This window comes from Pituophis catenifer, unplaced genomic scaffold (assembly GCF_029215685.1).
Source record: "Pituophis catenifer annectens isolate HBS135680 unplaced genomic scaffold, rPitCat1.0.hap2 SCAF_6, whole genome shotgun sequence".
In the NCBI taxonomy this organism is placed as follows: Eukaryota; Metazoa; Chordata; class Lepidosauria; order Squamata; family Colubridae; genus Pituophis; species Pituophis catenifer.
Window position 1 is genome coordinate 76,103,810 of NW_027256886.1, and position 18,093 is coordinate 76,121,902.

Below are 18,093 nucleotides of genomic sequence, written 5' to 3' on the forward strand. Positions count from 1 at the left end.
TGTATGACTGATTTGGAGATTTAATCAGAAAGCAGTTTGATAATTTGAATTTCTGAATAGAATTGCAAAAAAAAAAAAAAAGAATGCAAAGTCTGTTTGGATGCCTCTGACTTGAAAACCAGTTGGAGAAATTCAGACAAAGTTCAGGGAGTTGAAGGCTTTTGCACAGGAGCAAACACATTTTTCTTGGACCAATCTGGAATGTCTAAATGGGATCAACTTGATTTTCCAAAAAAGATCCAAAAGTCAAAATCAGATCAACTTTCCAGACTCATCTGAAAACTCGGAATGAAATCAGCTTTCTGAGCCAATTTCCCAGTCTCTCTCTCTCTCTCCCTCCCTCCCTCTCTCTTCCAAAGAAAGTCTATTTTAAATAAATGCAGAATTAAATCAAACTTAGGCTTTGAGAAGAGTTTAGCTGGTCTTGTATCTTAATCAACCCATATGCACCATCTCTGATGACACAAGTCTTAGCCAACCAACCAGAAAATTATCTTGTGACTCCACAAAATGATACTATAATTAAATGACAAACTGACCCAACTAGTTTTAATTACAGTCGTTAAAAATACTGGGTGAAAAGAATACTGAGAGATTCATATGGGGACAGAGAGATTGTCCCCTTTATTGTCCCCGCTAAATTACTAGGGGCTCTAGGGGGCGCTGTTCAGTTATATCCTCAAACAATGCAGCCTTCTCTGGTCAAATCGAGCAAACAGCCTTACTCCAATTTGGCCCCTTCCAGCTAGTACATATATTGGTTCACAGTATAATGGATTCTTTGACCCAGCATTCCATGGACAATGACAGTTATAGACAGGTATCTTTGAAGAGCAAAAGGCTGGAAGAGCCTGATTTCTTTGAAGAAGGAATTATAGGCTAACATCTACATGGCAGACTGCTTTTACTGTATTATCCGCAATCACATCTATGTTCCAGAAGTCTGTAATATAGGAGCCTGGATAGCTCAACAGACTAAAGCACTGTAATTTAACACCAGCTGTCTGCAGTTAAAGTAAGATCGAATCTCGCCAGGCTCAAGGTTGACTCAGCCTTCCATCCTTTCTAAGGTAGGTAAATTGAGGACCCAGTTTGTGGGGGCAATAAGCTGACTTTGTATAAAAATATACAAAAGTATGAAAGCTATTGCTTAACGCACTGTAAGCCGTCCTGAGTCTCCGGAGAAGGGTGGCATATAAATCAAATTAAAAAAAAAAAAAAAAGAAGTCAGCTGTAGTTATAAAGTTTAAACAATGCTGTGTAGCAGGTCCTGTTGATAAATGATTAACGTCGTTACTTTATTCAACTGTAAGTAGTTAAGGAAGCTGCGTTTATTCATTTACTGGCTCCAAAAGGTTTTTGGGGGGAAGAGCAGGAAAACACAAGTAGTCAGCAATCAAAAACTTCACATCTGGGAAATAATTTTAATAGGTTCCACCATGTCAAAACTGCAAGTTTTCCATATGGGGAAAAAGATACAGCCAAACACATCTATTGGAGGGGTTTTTGTTTTTTTTTTGCTATTGCCCAGATCTAGGAAAGCCGATGATGTATCCACTTAATACAGGGATGTCCAAGTTTGACATCTTTTAAGACATGCTGGCTGGGGAATTCTGGGAGTTGAAATCCGCAAGTCTTAAAGGTGGCCAGGTTTGGACAGCTCTGCCTTAAGAGAAGAACCTCAGCAGTGCCCCAAGGAAAGTTTTCAGAGGATACTGAAAATTCCCTCCCTTTTACAATACAGAAATAGAAATGTGCCTTCTTTTATGCAAGAAACGACACACACACACACACACACACAAAAGGACTCTGAAGGATCAGTTTTGTATGAAGGATCAGTTTTGTATGTGGAAGTAGTTTTGTATGACCAAGCCGATCATTTCATATCCAGTCAGTGTCTAGAACAGGGATGTCCAACCTTGACAACTTTTAAGACTTGTCGGCTTCAACACTCCTTCCTGGCTGGGGAATTCTGGGAGTTGAAGTTCACAAGTCTTAAAGGTACCAAGTTTGGATTTAAGATAAGAACCTCAGCGATGCCTCAAGGAAGGTTTTCGGAGGATACTGAAAATTCCTTCCCTTTTACAATACTGGAATAGAAGTGTGCCTTCTACCTCATATTTTGCAAGAAACTACACCCACACCCACACCCACACCCAGGCACAGAAGCACTCTGAAGGATCGGTTTTGTATGAAGGCTCAGTTTTGTATGTGGAAACAAGACAGAGCCAATCATTTCACATTATATAGTATCTAGAAGAGGGATGACCAACCTTTTTAAGTTATTATATATTTATTATTATTATTATTTAAAATAGACATCCACATTGTATGTGGATAGTGTTGATTCTGGGCATCGTTCATATCGATTCAAATTACAATAACAATATTAGTCATCTTTATCACATTGATCAAGCTTAGGTGAGCCTCATATTAAACAGCAGGGATAAAAATGCCTATGTATAAACCTCTCATCTTTCAACCTATTATTTTATTTGGCTAGGTGGTTCAGTGGCTAAGGCTGAGTTTGTGGATCAGAAAGATCGATGGTTCGAATCCTTAGTAGTCTCCTGTGTGAGCAAAGGGTTGGACTAGATGATCTCCAAGATCTGCAGTGGTTGGGAAAACGGTCATAAGTCACTTTTTTTCAGTGCCGTTGTAACTTTGGTCACTAAATGAATGGCTCTAAATCAAGGACTACCTGCATTGGCAAACGAGCACTGTTTTCTACTCTCTTGCCAGAGATGAAACTGCTTTGCTTATTTTTAAGAATATTTCTTTCTATGCTGTATAGCCTGGCTAGGTGGCTAAAACGCTGAGCTTGTCGATCAGAAAGGTCGGCAGTTCAGCGGTTCGAATCCTTAGTATAGGTCTCCTACGTGAGCAGGGGGTTGGACTAGATGACCTCCAAGACCCCTTCCAAATCTGTTACTGTTAAATATTTATTCTATTAATATATAACCTTGACAATTTATAAAGGCGTGTGGGGCTTCAACAAAACACCCCTTGCTGGCTGGGCGATTCTGAGGGTTGAAGTCCACAAATCTTCAAAGATGTTTGGGAACAACTCTGCCTTTAGAGAAGAACCACCTCAGCGGTGCCAAGGTAGGTTTTCGGGACGTCTCTGCGGCATTTCCCGGGGCGAGAGAAGGCGCACCTCTTGGCCTCCAAACCGTTCCGGAGAACGGCGAGCGGGAAAACCAAGATTGGTCTTAAAGCCTTGTGGGCGCGCTCCGACTAGGCCTCCGAAGGGCGGCGGGTCGGTGTTGCCGCGCGCGGCTCCGCCCGGTTGCAAAGAGGGAAGCGAGCCCGGGCCGAGGCGGCCGGTGGGAGGGGTTTTGCGAAGGCCGGTGGCGGCTTTGCTCGGCAAAAACCCCGACCGCGAGCCGGCCGGATGAGTTAGATGGGGAGGCGCCTAGAAGCGGCGACAGTAAGTGGCTTCTTCCGCGGCTCTCCGGCTCGCTTTTTTGCGCGGCCCCGCCGAGGCTTTGTTCGCCTTCGCCCCTCGGCTGCCGTTCTGTTCCTTTCTTCCTTCCTTCCGTCTTCCTCCTCCGCTTGCTTTTCTCCCTTCCCTGGAAAGGATCCGGGGCTTTTCAACGCGCGTCTTTCTCGCGCGTCTGAATTTCGCCCTAATAATCGCTTGGCAGGCTCTTGTCCCGGGGAACCGGCTTACGAATCCCCCGCCCGGGTTGTTTTCCAAAAGCTAATGGCTTGGAAGGCTGTCTCCAACGCCGCCTTCCTTTACAGCGGGTGGGAAACCTTTTTCTAGGGAATCTTTTCGCCCCCGCGATCCTATGGGGGGAAAAAAAATTAAAAATAAAAGAGCAATTTCCAGGCTGGAGGTTTTTAAGATTCTGTTACTTTGTTTAAACGTGTAAGGAAGTGTGCCCGGCGGGGTGCGCGCGCGCGCGAGTGTCGAGCGCGCGCTAAAACCAAAACAGTAGCAAAGTCAACATTCAGTCAGGTTTGGAGACAGGATTCTGCAAAGTCAGAATTCAGAATTTAGAAAGCTTTGGAGTTGGGATTCTGCAAAGTCAGAATTTAGAAAGCTTTGGAGTTGGGATTCTGCAAAGTCAGAATTTAGAAAGCTTTGGAGTTGGGATTCTGCAAAGTCAGAATTCAGAATTTAGAATTTAGAAAGCTTTGGAGTTGGGATTCTGCAAAGTCAGAATTTAGAAAGCTTTGGAGACAGGATTCTGCAAAATCAGAATTCAGAATTTAGAATTTAGAAAGCTTTGGAGTTGGGATTCTGCAAAGTCAGAATTTAGAAAGCTTTGGAGACAGGATTCTGCAAAATCAGAATTCAGAATTTAGAATTTAGAAAGCTTTGGAGTTGGGATTCTGCAAAGTCAGAATTTAGAAAGCTTTGGAGACAGGATTCTGCAAAATCAGAATTCAGAACGGTGGATTTGATTTAAATCACAATTTAAATCATGATTTAAATCACTAGTAAAAAGGCTTGATTTAAATCAACTCGATTTAAATCATAGTTTTTAAAGAGCAACTGTCATCTCTGCTACTCCTTTGACCCACTGTTGACTCACCAATAGTCCCAGTGTTGCAGAATATACAGCCTCATGCTACATAACTAAGCTCCATTTCATGCTGAATAAACTAAATTATTTATGTATCTTAAATAGAAAACTATCTTACGATAGATTTTTACCTCAAATGTTTTTTATTAAAATAAATTCGATAAAAATCAAAAAAATCTGATTTAAATCAAAAAAATCTGATTTTTTTTTTAAAAAATCATTGATTTTTATCCACCCTGATTAGAATTTAGAAAGCTTTGTAGGCAGGATTCTGCAAAGTCAGAATTTAGAAAGCTTTGGAGACAGGATTCTGCAAAGTCAGAATTCAGAATTCAGAAAGCTTTGGAGACAGGATTCTGCAAAGTCAGAATTCAGAATTAGAGTCAGCTTTGGAGTTGGGATACTGCAAAGTCAGAATTTAGAAAGCTTTGCAGGCAGGATTCTGCAAAGTCAGAATTTAGAATTTAGAAAGCTTTGGAGACAGGATTCTGCAAAGTCAAAATTTAGAATTTAGAAAGCTTTGGAGTTGGGATTCTGCAAAGTCAGAATTTAGAATTTAGAAAGCTTTGGAGTTGGGATTCTGCAAAGTCAGAATTTAGAAAGCTTTGGAGACAGGATTCTGCAAAGTCAGAATTCAGAATTCAGTCAAATTTGGAGACAGGGTTCTGGAAAATCAGAATTCAGAATTTAGAAAGCTTTGGAGACAGGATTCTGCAAAGTCAGAATTCAGTCAGCTTTGGAGTGGCTGGCCTCTCTTAAGGGGTCATTTTTTCCAGGGTCAACACAGCAGCTGTATCCTAGGTGGATACAGCTATGGGGTTTGGCTTTGGGGGTTGGCCCAACCCTTCCCCACATAGGGTGTCCTTAAGGGTGTTGACTATGCAGGTAGTCCTTGACTTAAAACAGTTCGTTTAGTGACCGTTTGAATTTACTATGACAAGTGACTTATGCCCGTTTCGGCATCCCCACGATTGTATGATTTACATTCGGATGCTTGACAGCTGGTTCATATATTTGTGACGGTTGCAGTGTCCCCTGAGTTATGTGATCCTCTTTTGCGACTTTCTAACAAGCAAAGTCAATGGGCAAGCCGGATTCATTTAACAATCACGTTTCTAACTTAACAACTGCAGTAGTTCACTTAACAAACGGGGCAAGAAAAGTCATAACTTACTTAGCGACGTAAGTGTTGGGCTCATTGTGGTGGTAAGTTAAGGACTACCTGTATCCTATTACCCCCACCCCCAAATGGGAGGGCATCTGGAGAAATGGGAGCCCAGATAATGTGGCTGTAAGTGATAATTATTCAAAGAACTGGGCTGTTGTGATTTAGAGCAGTTTTTCACAACCTGGACAATTTTAAAATGTATGAACTTTTTAAAAAAGTTGCCAAGGATGGGGGAAAAAAAACCTGATTGAGAGTATTTGAACCCCAAAATATCTATTGGGTTGGATTCCTTTTTTCTTTTTATGCAGCAAATACCTACCTTCTACAGGTAGTCCTTGGCTTACAACCATTCATTTAGTGGCAGTTTGGAGTTACGGTGCCACTGGGAAACGTGACAACTGGTCCTTGAACTTAAGACTGTTGCAAGCATCAAAGTTTGGGTGTTTGGCCACCGGCATGTACAGTATGGATGTGGTGACGCTGTGGACCTCCAGACCTCCAAAATGCATTGTATATAGTCATTTAACAGCCATGATGGTGCAGTGGTTAGAATGCAGGATTGCAGGCTAATTCTGCCGACTGCTAGCAGTTCGATCCTGACCAGCTCAAGGTTGACTCAGCCTTCAATCCTTCAGAAGTCAGTAAAATGCGAATCCAGATTATTGGCAGCATGCTGATTCAGTGAACTGTTTAGAGAGGGCTGTAAAGCACTGTGAAGCGGTATATAAATCCAAGTACTATTGCTATTATGACGGTTGCAGCATCCTGGGCTGATGTGATCACCACCTGCAACCTTCCCAGTCAGCTTCTAATAAGCAAAATTCATGAGGGAAGACAGATTTAATTAATGACCATACGAGTTTTTAACAACAGTGATTCACTTAATAACTGTGGCAAAAAAAGGTCATAAAATCAGGCACAACTAACACTCACCTTGCCTAGCAGCATAAAATATGGCCCAAACAGTGGTCATAAGTTGAGGACTACCTATAATCCCTCCAGAGGGGTATTCATTATACACATTTGTCCTGCTTTCTTTTAAAACTGAACAAGTAACAATTTAAAGGGTTTTTTCCCCAAGTAAATGAATAGCAAACTCAACACATGCCCTCAAACCCTCTCAATAAAGCCGTATGACAAAATAGAGTCGGAAGATAGATTTCTTACTGGTACCAGTAAATCCCAGTGTGTCTGCAGATACTGCTTGAGCACTCATAAGACTGTTCCACCAGAGTTTTTAGATATGTTTAGATTTGTTAAAATGTTTAGAAAAGGGCAGAGTGCCAGACCAGAGTACCCTCTGTTTCTGATTACAATTACGGGTACCAAATCAACTATAAGCACCTTCAAACAAAAAATAAAGGGATTCCTTTGGCCCACTTGCCCAGAAAAAGGAGAAAGGAGGGAGGGACTAAGGAACATCCATACTGACAGAAGATCTCCAGTTGATTCTCAAAAAAAAAAAAAAAAAAAATCAAGATCAATACAGAATGATCCACATATTTTTTTTTTTACATGTGCTGTGTATGTGGCACACTACAAAGGATGTCTGATCATCTAGACCTGATCGTCAGCTTGCCTTCTACCTAATATACCAACTATAGCAGCCATTTTGTAAATAGGCAGTCAAACTGTCCTATTTCAACCATTTTGTCTAAGTGTCCAGTCAGGAAAATTGATTATGGCAAATTATCTCTGTCTCTGTCTCTGTCTCTGTCTCTGTCTCTGTCTCTGTCTCTCTCTCTTTCTCTCTCTCTCTCTCTCTCTCTCTAGGTATAGATATAGATATAGATATAGATATATAAATACAGATACAGATACAGATACAAACAAACACACACAGACACACACACACACACACACAGAGCAAAGAAACTGGGGAAAGCTGGTGCTGTATTACAAATTAGTGCACAATGCCTGACAGATTTTCGGTCCAGTTCCAGTCCTAGGGCCTCCTGGAAATACATCAAGAATGTTTAATCTGTCGCTGCAATGCTTAATGATAGCTAGATGGGATTTTGTTTCTCAATAGACTCAAGGATAGAGTTACCAATTCTGCATTGCAGAACTATGAACCACCAATAGATGGCACGAAAGAGTAAATGTTCTGTATCTTTGCTGCCATCTAGCAGTTCTCTGGAGTGCTGCAGACTATTTCTGGCAACTAATCAAGGAGCCTATATCCTTTCATGGAGAAGTTCTCAACATCAATCTCTAGTGTCTTCAGATAGGGTTGGGTAAACTCTCTCCATCCTGAAGGGAGCAAAAGTAATCACTGAGAACAGTGGTCTGAAGAAGCCGATGTCTGACTTGGTACAAAATATTAGATATCGGCTCAAATAATAGGATTTATATTTTTTTCCCCTAAGGTAGACCAGTCTTTCCACTGTCATCTTTCATAAGATGAGAATTGAATTAAGATTGGAGGAGTTAGAAGAAATCCCCATTGTGCATATCTATCTGAAAGAAAGCTCTAACTTAATTTATAGCTTTGGTACAAAGAATCAAACCATACAATAATTCTGATGATGTGGACTTGCATTGGGTAACAAAGATTTTGTGATTAATATATTACCATGTTTCCCTGAAAATAAGACCCTGTCTTATAATTTTTTGAACTCCGAAATAAATGCTAGGCCTTATTTTCAGGGAGGTCTTATTATTTTGGAGCAAGACGGGGCTCCTCTTGCTGTCTTACCTGATTTCCAGCTCTGTCTCCCTAACTCTAACCAGAGGAAATGGCGGGGACCAGTTGTGCATGCATTTAAATATTTTCAGGGAGGGCTTATTTTGGGGGAGGGCTTATTTTTGGGGGAGGGCTTATTATCAGGGGATGCCTTATTTTCGGAGAAACATGGTATCGTAATGATATTTATTTTCTTCATAAAAGTGTCTCTTGATTTGGAAGACAGAGAAGATGACCTCCAGGCCAGCACAAGCTCTTTGTACAAGTCAAAGAACCCCACAATCCAAGAAGAAAAAGCACTCCTTGAGGAATCGGGGGCAAACCAGTATGTCTTCGGAAAGCCCAAAGACCATTGGAATGCCACCTATATTATTTTCTTCCTCCTTGGGACCAACTCTCTCTTGCCCTTAAACTTTATCATCACTGCAAAGCACTACTGGATGTACAAGCTTCAGAACTGCTCAGAAGACATTTCCCCCGAAGAGCAAGGATCCTCAGATATCCGTGTAAGTATGACATTTTTGTGATTGAAGTTAATTTTGCTTACATAAAATGCAGGACACAAACAGCACCTTCTAAGACTTAACAAGTTTGATTACATGGCATAAAGTTTTATTGAATTTGTTAATCTGGAAAAGGTGCTATCAGACTCCTTCTGATTTGTAGTTGCCATAGACCAAGGGTGGTAAACTCAAGGATCCAGGGCCCACGGGATGTTTAGATCTGGCCCGCAGGGCCACCCTGGAAACAGTGAAGGACCAGCCCACGGTGCCTCTGCCAGTGAATACGGAGATCAGTACGGCCGCACGCAGCCCTCTCAAGCTCAGTTTTTGGCTGCGACGGCCTCATGCAACCCTCTGCCAGCCAAAACGGAGCTCAGGAGGGCCGCGCGCAGGCCTTCTGAGCTCTTTTTTACTTTGGCAGAGCGCTCGGGCCTCCACAGGTGCCCCCGACACAAGTGACATCAAGCTGGCCACGCCCACACGGGCCACACCCACCCAGCCCCCCGCGATCAACCCAACCCTGATGCAGCCCTCAATGAAATTGAGTTTGACACCCCTGCCATAGACTAATCAATTTCTCCTACAGTGTATAGAAGGAAATCATTGATTGACTTCAGTTTGGTTGGCAAAGATAAATGTGATTTCTGTCAATAAATAATTGGGTGTTTTCATTTGGAGAAATGTAAAAGCAAGATGATAAAGCAGGGCAGGGCAGGTGATGGTCGTCTGATTTTTTTGGGAAAGACAACTTCCACAACTCTATGCCAACAACCACACCTGTGGGACTGATGGAAGATAATGTCCAATGCAGTTGGTAAATAGCAGATTTCCTATTCCTATGCCGTCCGTGTTATTAGAATTTATAGAAAATATACATTTGGTGGAGAAATTGAGAGAGGACAGGTTTTTCTTCCCTCTCTCTGGATTTTTTTCCACCATGGGAAATAGAATTTGGAATACAGAACAGAACAGAATTCTTTATTGGCCAAGTGTAATTGGACACACAAGGAATTTGTGTTGGTGTATATGCTCTCAGCCTTCCATCCTTCCGAAGTGAGTAAAATTAGGACCCAGATTGTTGGGGACAATAGGCTGACTCTGTAAACCGCTTAGAGAGGGCTGTAAAGCACTGTGAAGCGGTATATAACTTTAAGTGCTATTGCTATTAATGAAAGAAGCCTGGATAGCTCTGCAGACTAAAGCACTGTAATTTAACACCAGCTGTCTGCAATTAAAGTAAGTTCGAATCTTGCCAGGCTCAAGGTTGACTCAGCCTTCCATCCTTTCTAAGGTAGGTAAAATGAGGACCCGGTTTGTGGGCGCAATAAGCTGAATTTGTATAAAATATACAAAAGTATGAAGGCTATTGCTTAATGCACTGTAAGCCGCCCTGAGTCTCCGGAGAAGGGCGGCATATAAATCAAATTAAAAAAAAGGGGGGGGGGCATGAAGCAAACTTGCAGTCTACCTTTAATAGTGGAAGAACCTCATCGCTCCTCCCAACTCCTGAAAGATTTTGCTGATGTTTAGAAGAGGCGTGTGTGTGTTTGTGTGTGTGTGTGAAAAAGAGAGAGAGATGGTTTAATGCTGTTGCTTTACAAACAAATACATCCTTCTGCTTTTTAAAATATCTGCATAGGCAGTTGAAATTCCTTCGCTCTGCCTTGCATAGGAGTCCTAATTCATAGAGAAGAAATCAATACAAGAGAGGGTACGAATTGCCAGCCTTGAGATAAAAGACTTTCTGAGCCTGATAAACGTTTATAGCTTTTCCAGTTGCCCCGACCGTCATCTGTTAAGCTCACAGACTTAAAGAGCCTTTGTTATAATATATGGACCGTGACAATTTTCCAGCTACGTAATTGTAACTGCTATTTAAACTAGAGGCTCCAATCGAATAAAAGAGCAATGCAGATGACAGGTTTGGATCAGACGTGCAAAGATGGAGATGGAATTCTCATGACAGGTTTTGGGAATGCAGTGCGTGTTTTGACCCAGGCTCACTTAGTCATTACAGGACACAATTAGTCTCACACAAAACTATTTTGTTATAACAGCTGAGAATTACTTCATTCCCAGTTGCCAAGCATCTGAATTTTGATCACGTGACCATGGGGATGTTGCAATGGTTGGGAAAATGGTCATAAGTCACTTTTTTCAGTGCTGTTGTAACTTTGGTCACTAAATGAATGGTTCTAAGTCAAGGACTACCTGTATTGGCAAACGAGCACCGTTTTCTACTCTCTTGCCAGAGATGAAACTGCTTTGCTTGTTTTTAAGAACGTTTCTTTCTATGCTTTAATTTTTGGGGTTTTAAATCGGCCAAATCTATTTAATTATTTTAATTTTTAATCATTGTTGTGTCCTGTGTTTTTAAATTGGCTGTACACTGCCCTGAGTCCTTCGGGAGAAGGGCGGTATAGAAATAAAATTATTAAAAAAAAATTATTATTATTATTATGCTGTATAGCCTGGCTAGGTGGCTCAGTGGCTAAGACGCTGAGCTTGCTGATCAGAAAGGTCGGCAGTTCGTATAGGTCTCCTGCATTAGCAGGGGGTTGGACTAGATGACCTCCAAGGTCCCTTCCAACTCTGTTACTGTTATTATTATTGAAGGCTGCTCAAAGCAATACTAAAAAGACTATCTAGCAAGAATGCATGCCTTTGAAATTGTCAGAGAGCAATCTAAAAACTTCCCAATTGCACCTTGAAGTGAAAGGTTTTCACCAATTACCAGAAGTTAGGCTCAACCACAGGGGGAAAAAAATGCCCTCTTCTTAGTTCCAGCTAGAATTATCTCAATGTTGTGGCTCCGTTACCTGAGCCTGTGTCATCGGCAGGAGAGGACTCCGAGAGTGAAGGAGAGGAGTTGGCAAGGCCTCCCTCTCCAGGACCCTCCTCTCTGGCAATGCCTTCGGTGTCCGCTGAAGGGCAAGAGATAGGGCCGGGGCCAAGCACATCCACGCAGCCACAGATGGACAGTTATGAGGGTAATGAGTCTTGGCTGGATCCACGCCAGCGTCACAGAGATAAGCACGCGCAACAGAAGAAAAGGTGTGCCTGAGATTAGGCTGAGTCACTGGACCACACCCCACAGGATATAAAAGGGAGCGTGGTGGCCAGTCAAACCTTGTGACAAACAAAGCTGAAAGCTTCCATACCATTCTGCATTGCCGGACTTTTGCTATAGACTTTGCTGGATTATCTCTGGACTTGATTAACTCCGTAATTATTGAGCTGTTTCTTTTGATGTATCAGAAGTGGGGAGAAGTTATCTCTCCTCTTTGTAAATAATAAACGCTTGGCAGGCAGCCACTAGGTTGTTGCCAAGTTCCATTATCATAAGGAAAAGGATTTTGCCGGCTGGTTTGGTCTTTAACTCTTGAACGTCTGTTGGTGTGTGTGCGTGTGGTTGGGGACAGAACACTCAACTCTAGCTTCTTTCAGTTCTGACCTAGACATGCAGGCAAGTTGATCCTGATCCGCAGGAGCCTTCAAGTATCGACTGGTTCTGTTTCTAAACTATGTAGGGTTTTAAAATCAACGGCAGACATGGAGTAACATCCTTCCTGTTAATTGTCTTGGAGCCAGCCTTTTCATCCAATTTTCATCCAGTTTTTTTATTTCTGGATACTCTATTGAGGTGTTGGGCATTTAGCCTACTGCCCTGCTATTCCCTGGTGGCCTTTTATGTTCTAAACAAAGACAAGGTTATTCTGGTGCTGCTATTCGCTGAGATTTCTTTACAGTGTAGTGTAGTAGCCCAGACAACATGACCCTAAAGCAGGGGTCTGTAACCTTCAACACTCAAAGAGCCATTTGGACCCGTTTCCCACAGAAAAGAAAACACCGGGAGTCACAAAATCCTTCCTGTGTCTGACTATTTCTTGAGCGGCCACAAAACTAGCATATGTAGTTGAATTAAACGTTCTGTTTTCTTCTGAAACTTTTCTGTTCTTGGATTTACCCATGGTTGGCCTATTGGGAGTTGAAAAGCTCAATAAATTGTGTGCCGGTGGGTGTTGCACATTGGTGGTTGTGACACATATTTTGAATGACAGGGAGCCGCAGGTTGCTGACCCCTGACCTAAAGCATAGGTCTTCCTTGGACAAACCTGAGTTATAGCAGCCTAAGCAGAATAAAGTTACTCTTGGGGTTTAGTAACATAGGGGCCTACAAGCTTAAAAAGGTGACCCTGTCAGCATTCTGATGCTGTCATAAAAAGACGAGGCTTGACTTTTCACCTACTTATTTCTTTGTAGATAATATCCCCTAGGAGATGGGATGGTGGGGGGAACATTCCTGTGGGGTGAAATCAGAAGCTGGGGAGACTGACTTGGAAGATGGCCAATGAGAAGATGAGAATTGGGGAACGGAAAGGGAAGGGTTTGGGGGTCAGAGGGTTAGTATCGGCTACGACGAAGTAAGGGTTAGATCTGTCGTACTCAATAAATGGAATATTTCAGCAAAGATTAATTGTTTGGCAGTGCAATTTATTTGAGATGACATCGGAACCTGACAGACCCCGGGAGAAACAGTGAATCTGTTTTCTCAAGAGGAGTGCTACTAGTCAACACAGCTTGAACTCCAATTCCCAGGTCAATTCTGTTGCCCAAGCACAATTCTTTTGAGAAGTCAATTTACTATCGCTACGAGATGTAGCTAACAGATCTCTGTTAAATGTTTAAAAACCTGTGCCGCCTGCTTGGAATGAGATGCAAAGACGAGAGAAAGTACAGTTTCGTCTGCTTATTATATTGACAGAAGGCTCCAGGGGATTTATGTCAATGTTAAACAGCATGGGGGAATAGTATAGAACCCTATGAAATACTATAGGCCAGAAGCCAGGAGGTCAATAGAAGAGTCTCAGTGCTGGCTGATTCTTTGTCATTATTATGGTTTGTCTCACAGTCATTTAGATATTCAGATTGCATTTGGCATTTTTGTCCACCTATCAAGTCCTTCCCAAGAACCTGGGATAGGCAGATGTGGTTGTTTCATGTGTTAAAGGTATCATGGAAGAATGTAAGCTGTTCCGAGTAAAGCTGCCTTTTGCAATTGACTGATGGTGAACGTGTCAATGCCAATAGTGTTCAGGCAGTGCTCCAACTGTTTTGGGATTGCATCTAAGTCACCTATTACTATTGGTACTACCCTTGTTTGCCTTTGCCACAGTCGTTCCATTTCGATTTGCAGGTCTTTGCATTTTGTTATCTTCTCCAGTACCTTCTCTTCTATTCTGCTGTCTCCGTGTACTGCCACATCCATTATCCATAATTTTTGTCTTTCTTATGGACAATTGTTAAATCTAGGAAGTTATTTGGCAGGTGCGCCTGTCTGTTTGAATTCTAAAATTCCACTTTAGCTTCTTCATTTACTATTACTTTCTCTAAGAACATATATAAACAAATGCAAGACAGAATATGAAAAAAGAAAAGAAAAATAATACAATACAAATAAATAAACCAGGGATTTAAAATGTCACGGAACTCGTAACTTTCCAAAATACCTTTCTTTATGAATAATTAGATATTAAATAATAATTGTCAAATCAATATCAATCCATATTATTAAAAATCTCTGCATTCCAGAGTTCTCCCCTCTTACATCGTTATTAAATGTTTATTTTTTATTAAGAAGAAGGTGCTAAGAAATTTGTTCAGTATGGAGGTAAGAATTCATATTGCAAGACTAGTAAGGCAAAGATAAAATCCTTACTAGTAAGGCAAAGATAAAATCCACACCAAACTTCACAATGGTCTAGTTTACCTGATTGGGTTTAGTATCTATAGATACTATACATAGCATAGGTTAAAAAAAAAACAACCTCCAAGTGCAGTCCTGTATATGCTAGTGCAGTGATGGCTAACATTTTTGTTGTCGCATGCTGAAAGCACGCACCTGCACCCATAATGCAATGTGGGTGTGACACACACCCCCGTGCTTCCCCATGCATGCGAACACAACCCGCCCCCGCGCTCCCCTTGTGACCTGTTTTGGGCCTAGTAGGCCTCCCTGCAGCCTCCTGGGAGCAAAAACGGGCCACAGAGGGGCCGCACCGCATCCCCCCGTGCCCTGATTTGGGCCTAGTAGGCCTCCCTGCAGCCTCCTGGGAGCAAAAACGGGATGCGTCACCCACATGTGCCCCACCCCCGTGTATGCGCGGCAGAGGCCTGAAAATCAGCTGGTCGGCAGGATGCACATGCACATGCGCAGTGGAGCTGAGCTGGGGCAACGGCTTGCATGCCAGCAGAGAGGGCTCTGTGTTCCACCTATGGCACGCCTGTTATAGATCCGCCATCATGGTGCTAGTGTCTTTCCCAGAGGATTTAGTGATAGACATTTTCAAAAGCCATTTACTATATTAGTTGCCCTATCTTCGTGTGTAGCTGGACCACACAAAGCATTAGAAAGGAAGTTATTCACAATGCAGGTTAGGCACAAGCAAGCTTTCCTTGAAATGTTAAAGCTACCATGTTTGTTTCATGGCATGGCTCATGTGATGACTCTCCAATTGATTGCGTGTGTTTGCACACACCCACAAACAATACCAGTATTGAGTCTGCTGGTGAAATAGTAGTGGGTGGACACAGCTCAGCCACAGCTAGGGAGAAATCTGAAGCCAAGTATGAGTCTTCCACAGGATATGTCTGCTTTATGGCTTTCAAGAAGGGCACTTCACTCCTGACAACATGCTTTGTGTCCCAAGCCCCACTTCTGAATGCTTTGCACAAGTCCAATATGAAGTAACAGCTCCTTCTCTTCTTTTCAGAAACTCGTGCTTCCTGTATTTGCTGCTGAGTTTGTGAAGTAGCTGCTGCAGCTATCTAGGAAAACCAATTTTTGCAAGGGCTATCAAATTCCATCAGAGGCTTACTGGCCTATTCTGACAGATTGCAAGAGAGTCTAGGGAGGATTAGAGCGAAGTTCGGACAGCGTACCCCTAAGCAGTCAGGATTGGCTGTTGGAGTGCGACACGGAAAAAAGCATAAACAAATAAATTAATCCGGATCTTGAGAAGAGGCCCCCAGAGGACACAGAGGGATATTTAGGACCTTAAAATTCCAAAAAAGTAGGAAGCCTATATCTGTTTGCTTTCTGATTGAAATGTCTCTTGGAAATATTAGCTAGTTGCGCATGTGTGCAGGCTTAGACATCAAAGCATTAAAAGGAATATGAAAAGAAAGCAAAGTTCATCAATACTACCCCCTGGAGATGGATGGATGGATGGCTCTCAAAATATACAGGGAACAGTAAAAGATAGTGCCTAATGTTTACTGTAAGTCTGTTTTGCTGAATGAAGTAAGAATAGGAGGGACTTCCTGTATGTCACGGGAGTCAAACTCAAGATCTGTGGGCTGGACCCGGTCCATGGGGTGCTTAAATCTGGCACGTGGAGCCGGCCTGGAAAAAGCAAAGGACCGGCCCGCGGTGCCTCTAACAGCCAAAACGGGGCACAGGTAGGCCACGCACAGCTCCCCGCACCCCGTTTTCAGCCTGGATGGCCTCCTGCAGCGGTTGGCCAGCCAAAATGGCGCAGGGCAGCCCTCCCGCCCAGTTTTGGCTGGCAGGGTGTTGCAGGAGGCGCCCGTCCCGTCTCCCTCTTGCCCCCCCCCCCCCCCGCAGTCGGCCCATGGAGGAGAACTACAATGCTGATCCCGCCCTTGAAGAAATCCAGTTTGACACCCCTGCTGTATGTGGACCCTTCTTGACCATTCAATGACTTCAAAACAGTATGTTGTATGGGCAATCGGTAGCCCTCTCTTTACAGAATCCTCAAAGATAGGTGGCAAATATGACACAATCCTATGGATATTTTTTTAAAAAAAACTAAGAATACTTTCCTATTTTGGGTGAACATATTGCAGAATGCCTCTAGACAAAAAAGAAAATGTTCTCTGAACCATGGTGGCTCCAAAAATTGGGATGTGGGGGGGGAGGGGAAGCAAATGTGGAAAAGAAAAAGAGAAAATATTGCTGGTCCCTTTTCTAGGAGTGGTGCGGTGGCCTAGAGGTGGAGCTCTCACCTCACAATCGGGAGGCTGTAAGTTTGATCCTAGGTAGAGTCAGATATTTTTCTCTCTGGGCACACTGAGAATATATCCGCTGAACAAAACTCTGCATTGGAAACAGGAAGGGCATCCGGCCATTAAAACACCCTGCTAGCTCCATTCAGTTGCCCAGACTCCACCCCGCAAGGGATTATGGGGTCGTTAAATGAAGATGACTGATTGCTGGTCCCTTTTCTAAATACAACAGCTTATAATCATTCCTAAGAATAACATGCTGATCTGAATTAATCAAGAGATTCTGGTTTTGCCCTCAAAGCAAATGCAAATAGATGACTATTACTACTCTCCTAATAGGATGTTATCATCTCGTTCCCAATGCTGAAGGAGCATAGAAGAAGTGGAAAATGTTCAACCAATGAAATAGCTTGCCTTCAGAAGTTGTGGGAGCTTCATCACTGGAAGCTTTCAAGAAGAGACTGGACTGCCATTTGTCAGAAATGGTGTAGGACCAGGATGGCGAACCTATGGTACGCGTGCACAGGTGGCACGCGGAGCCATATTAGTGGGCAAGCCAGCTCAGCTCTGGGGCATATGCGCGCACCAGCCAGCTGATTTTCGGGCCTTCTGGGCCCACCAGAAGTAGGGAAACAGGCTGTTTCTTGCCTCTGGAGGGCCTGGGGTGGGTGGGGAAGGCCCATTTTTCTTTCTTATCTGGTTCCAGATCCTTTCTATTTATCTGGGAAGGGCAAAAACAGCCTTTCACACTCCCTCGGAGGCCTGAAAGGCCCCATTTCCCAACTCCCGGTGGGACAGGATGTGACTTTTTTTGCTGTCCCCAGCCTCCAGAGACTCCTAGAGAGGCTCCTAGAGACTCGTAGAGAGACTCTGGAGTCTGGGGACAGCAAAAAAATGTCACTTCCTGTCCCACCGGGAGTTGGGAAATGGGCCGTTTCAGGCCTTTGGAAGACCTCCGAGGGAGTGAGAAAGGCTGTTTTCGCCCTTCCCAAATAAATAGAGAGGATCTGGAACCAGATAAGAAAGAAAAACGGGCCTACCAGGCCATCCTGTGCCAGGAGTGGGGGGGGAGGGGGGTTGCACGCGCATGCGCGTGGGTACGTGCGTGCGTGACCCTCCCCGCCACCCCTCTCCTGGCACGCGATGGCAAAAAGGTTAGCCATCACTGGTGTA

At 43.2% G+C, this 18,093-nt stretch overlaps 1 protein-coding gene across 2 annotated transcripts in view; it reads left to right on the forward strand.

The window, feature by feature from the left end:
- The first annotated feature begins 3,053 nt into the window (after positions 1 to 3,053).
- The window catches only part of SLC29A3 (solute carrier family 29 member 3), a 55,901-nt gene continuing 40,861 nt past the window's right edge, over positions 3,054 to 18,093 (forward strand). The window contains exons 1-2 of one of the 2 annotated variants that reach the window (XM_070945889.1): positions 3,054 to 3,105; positions 8,594 to 8,895. In XM_070945889.1, coding sequence (XP_070801990.1) covers positions 3,054 to 3,105; positions 8,594 to 8,895 — 354 coding nt within the window. Of the gene's footprint in view, positions 3,106 to 6,168; positions 6,183 to 8,593; positions 8,896 to 18,093 lie in introns of those variants that run through there. The other variant, XM_070945890.1, reaches the window with a different exon arrangement.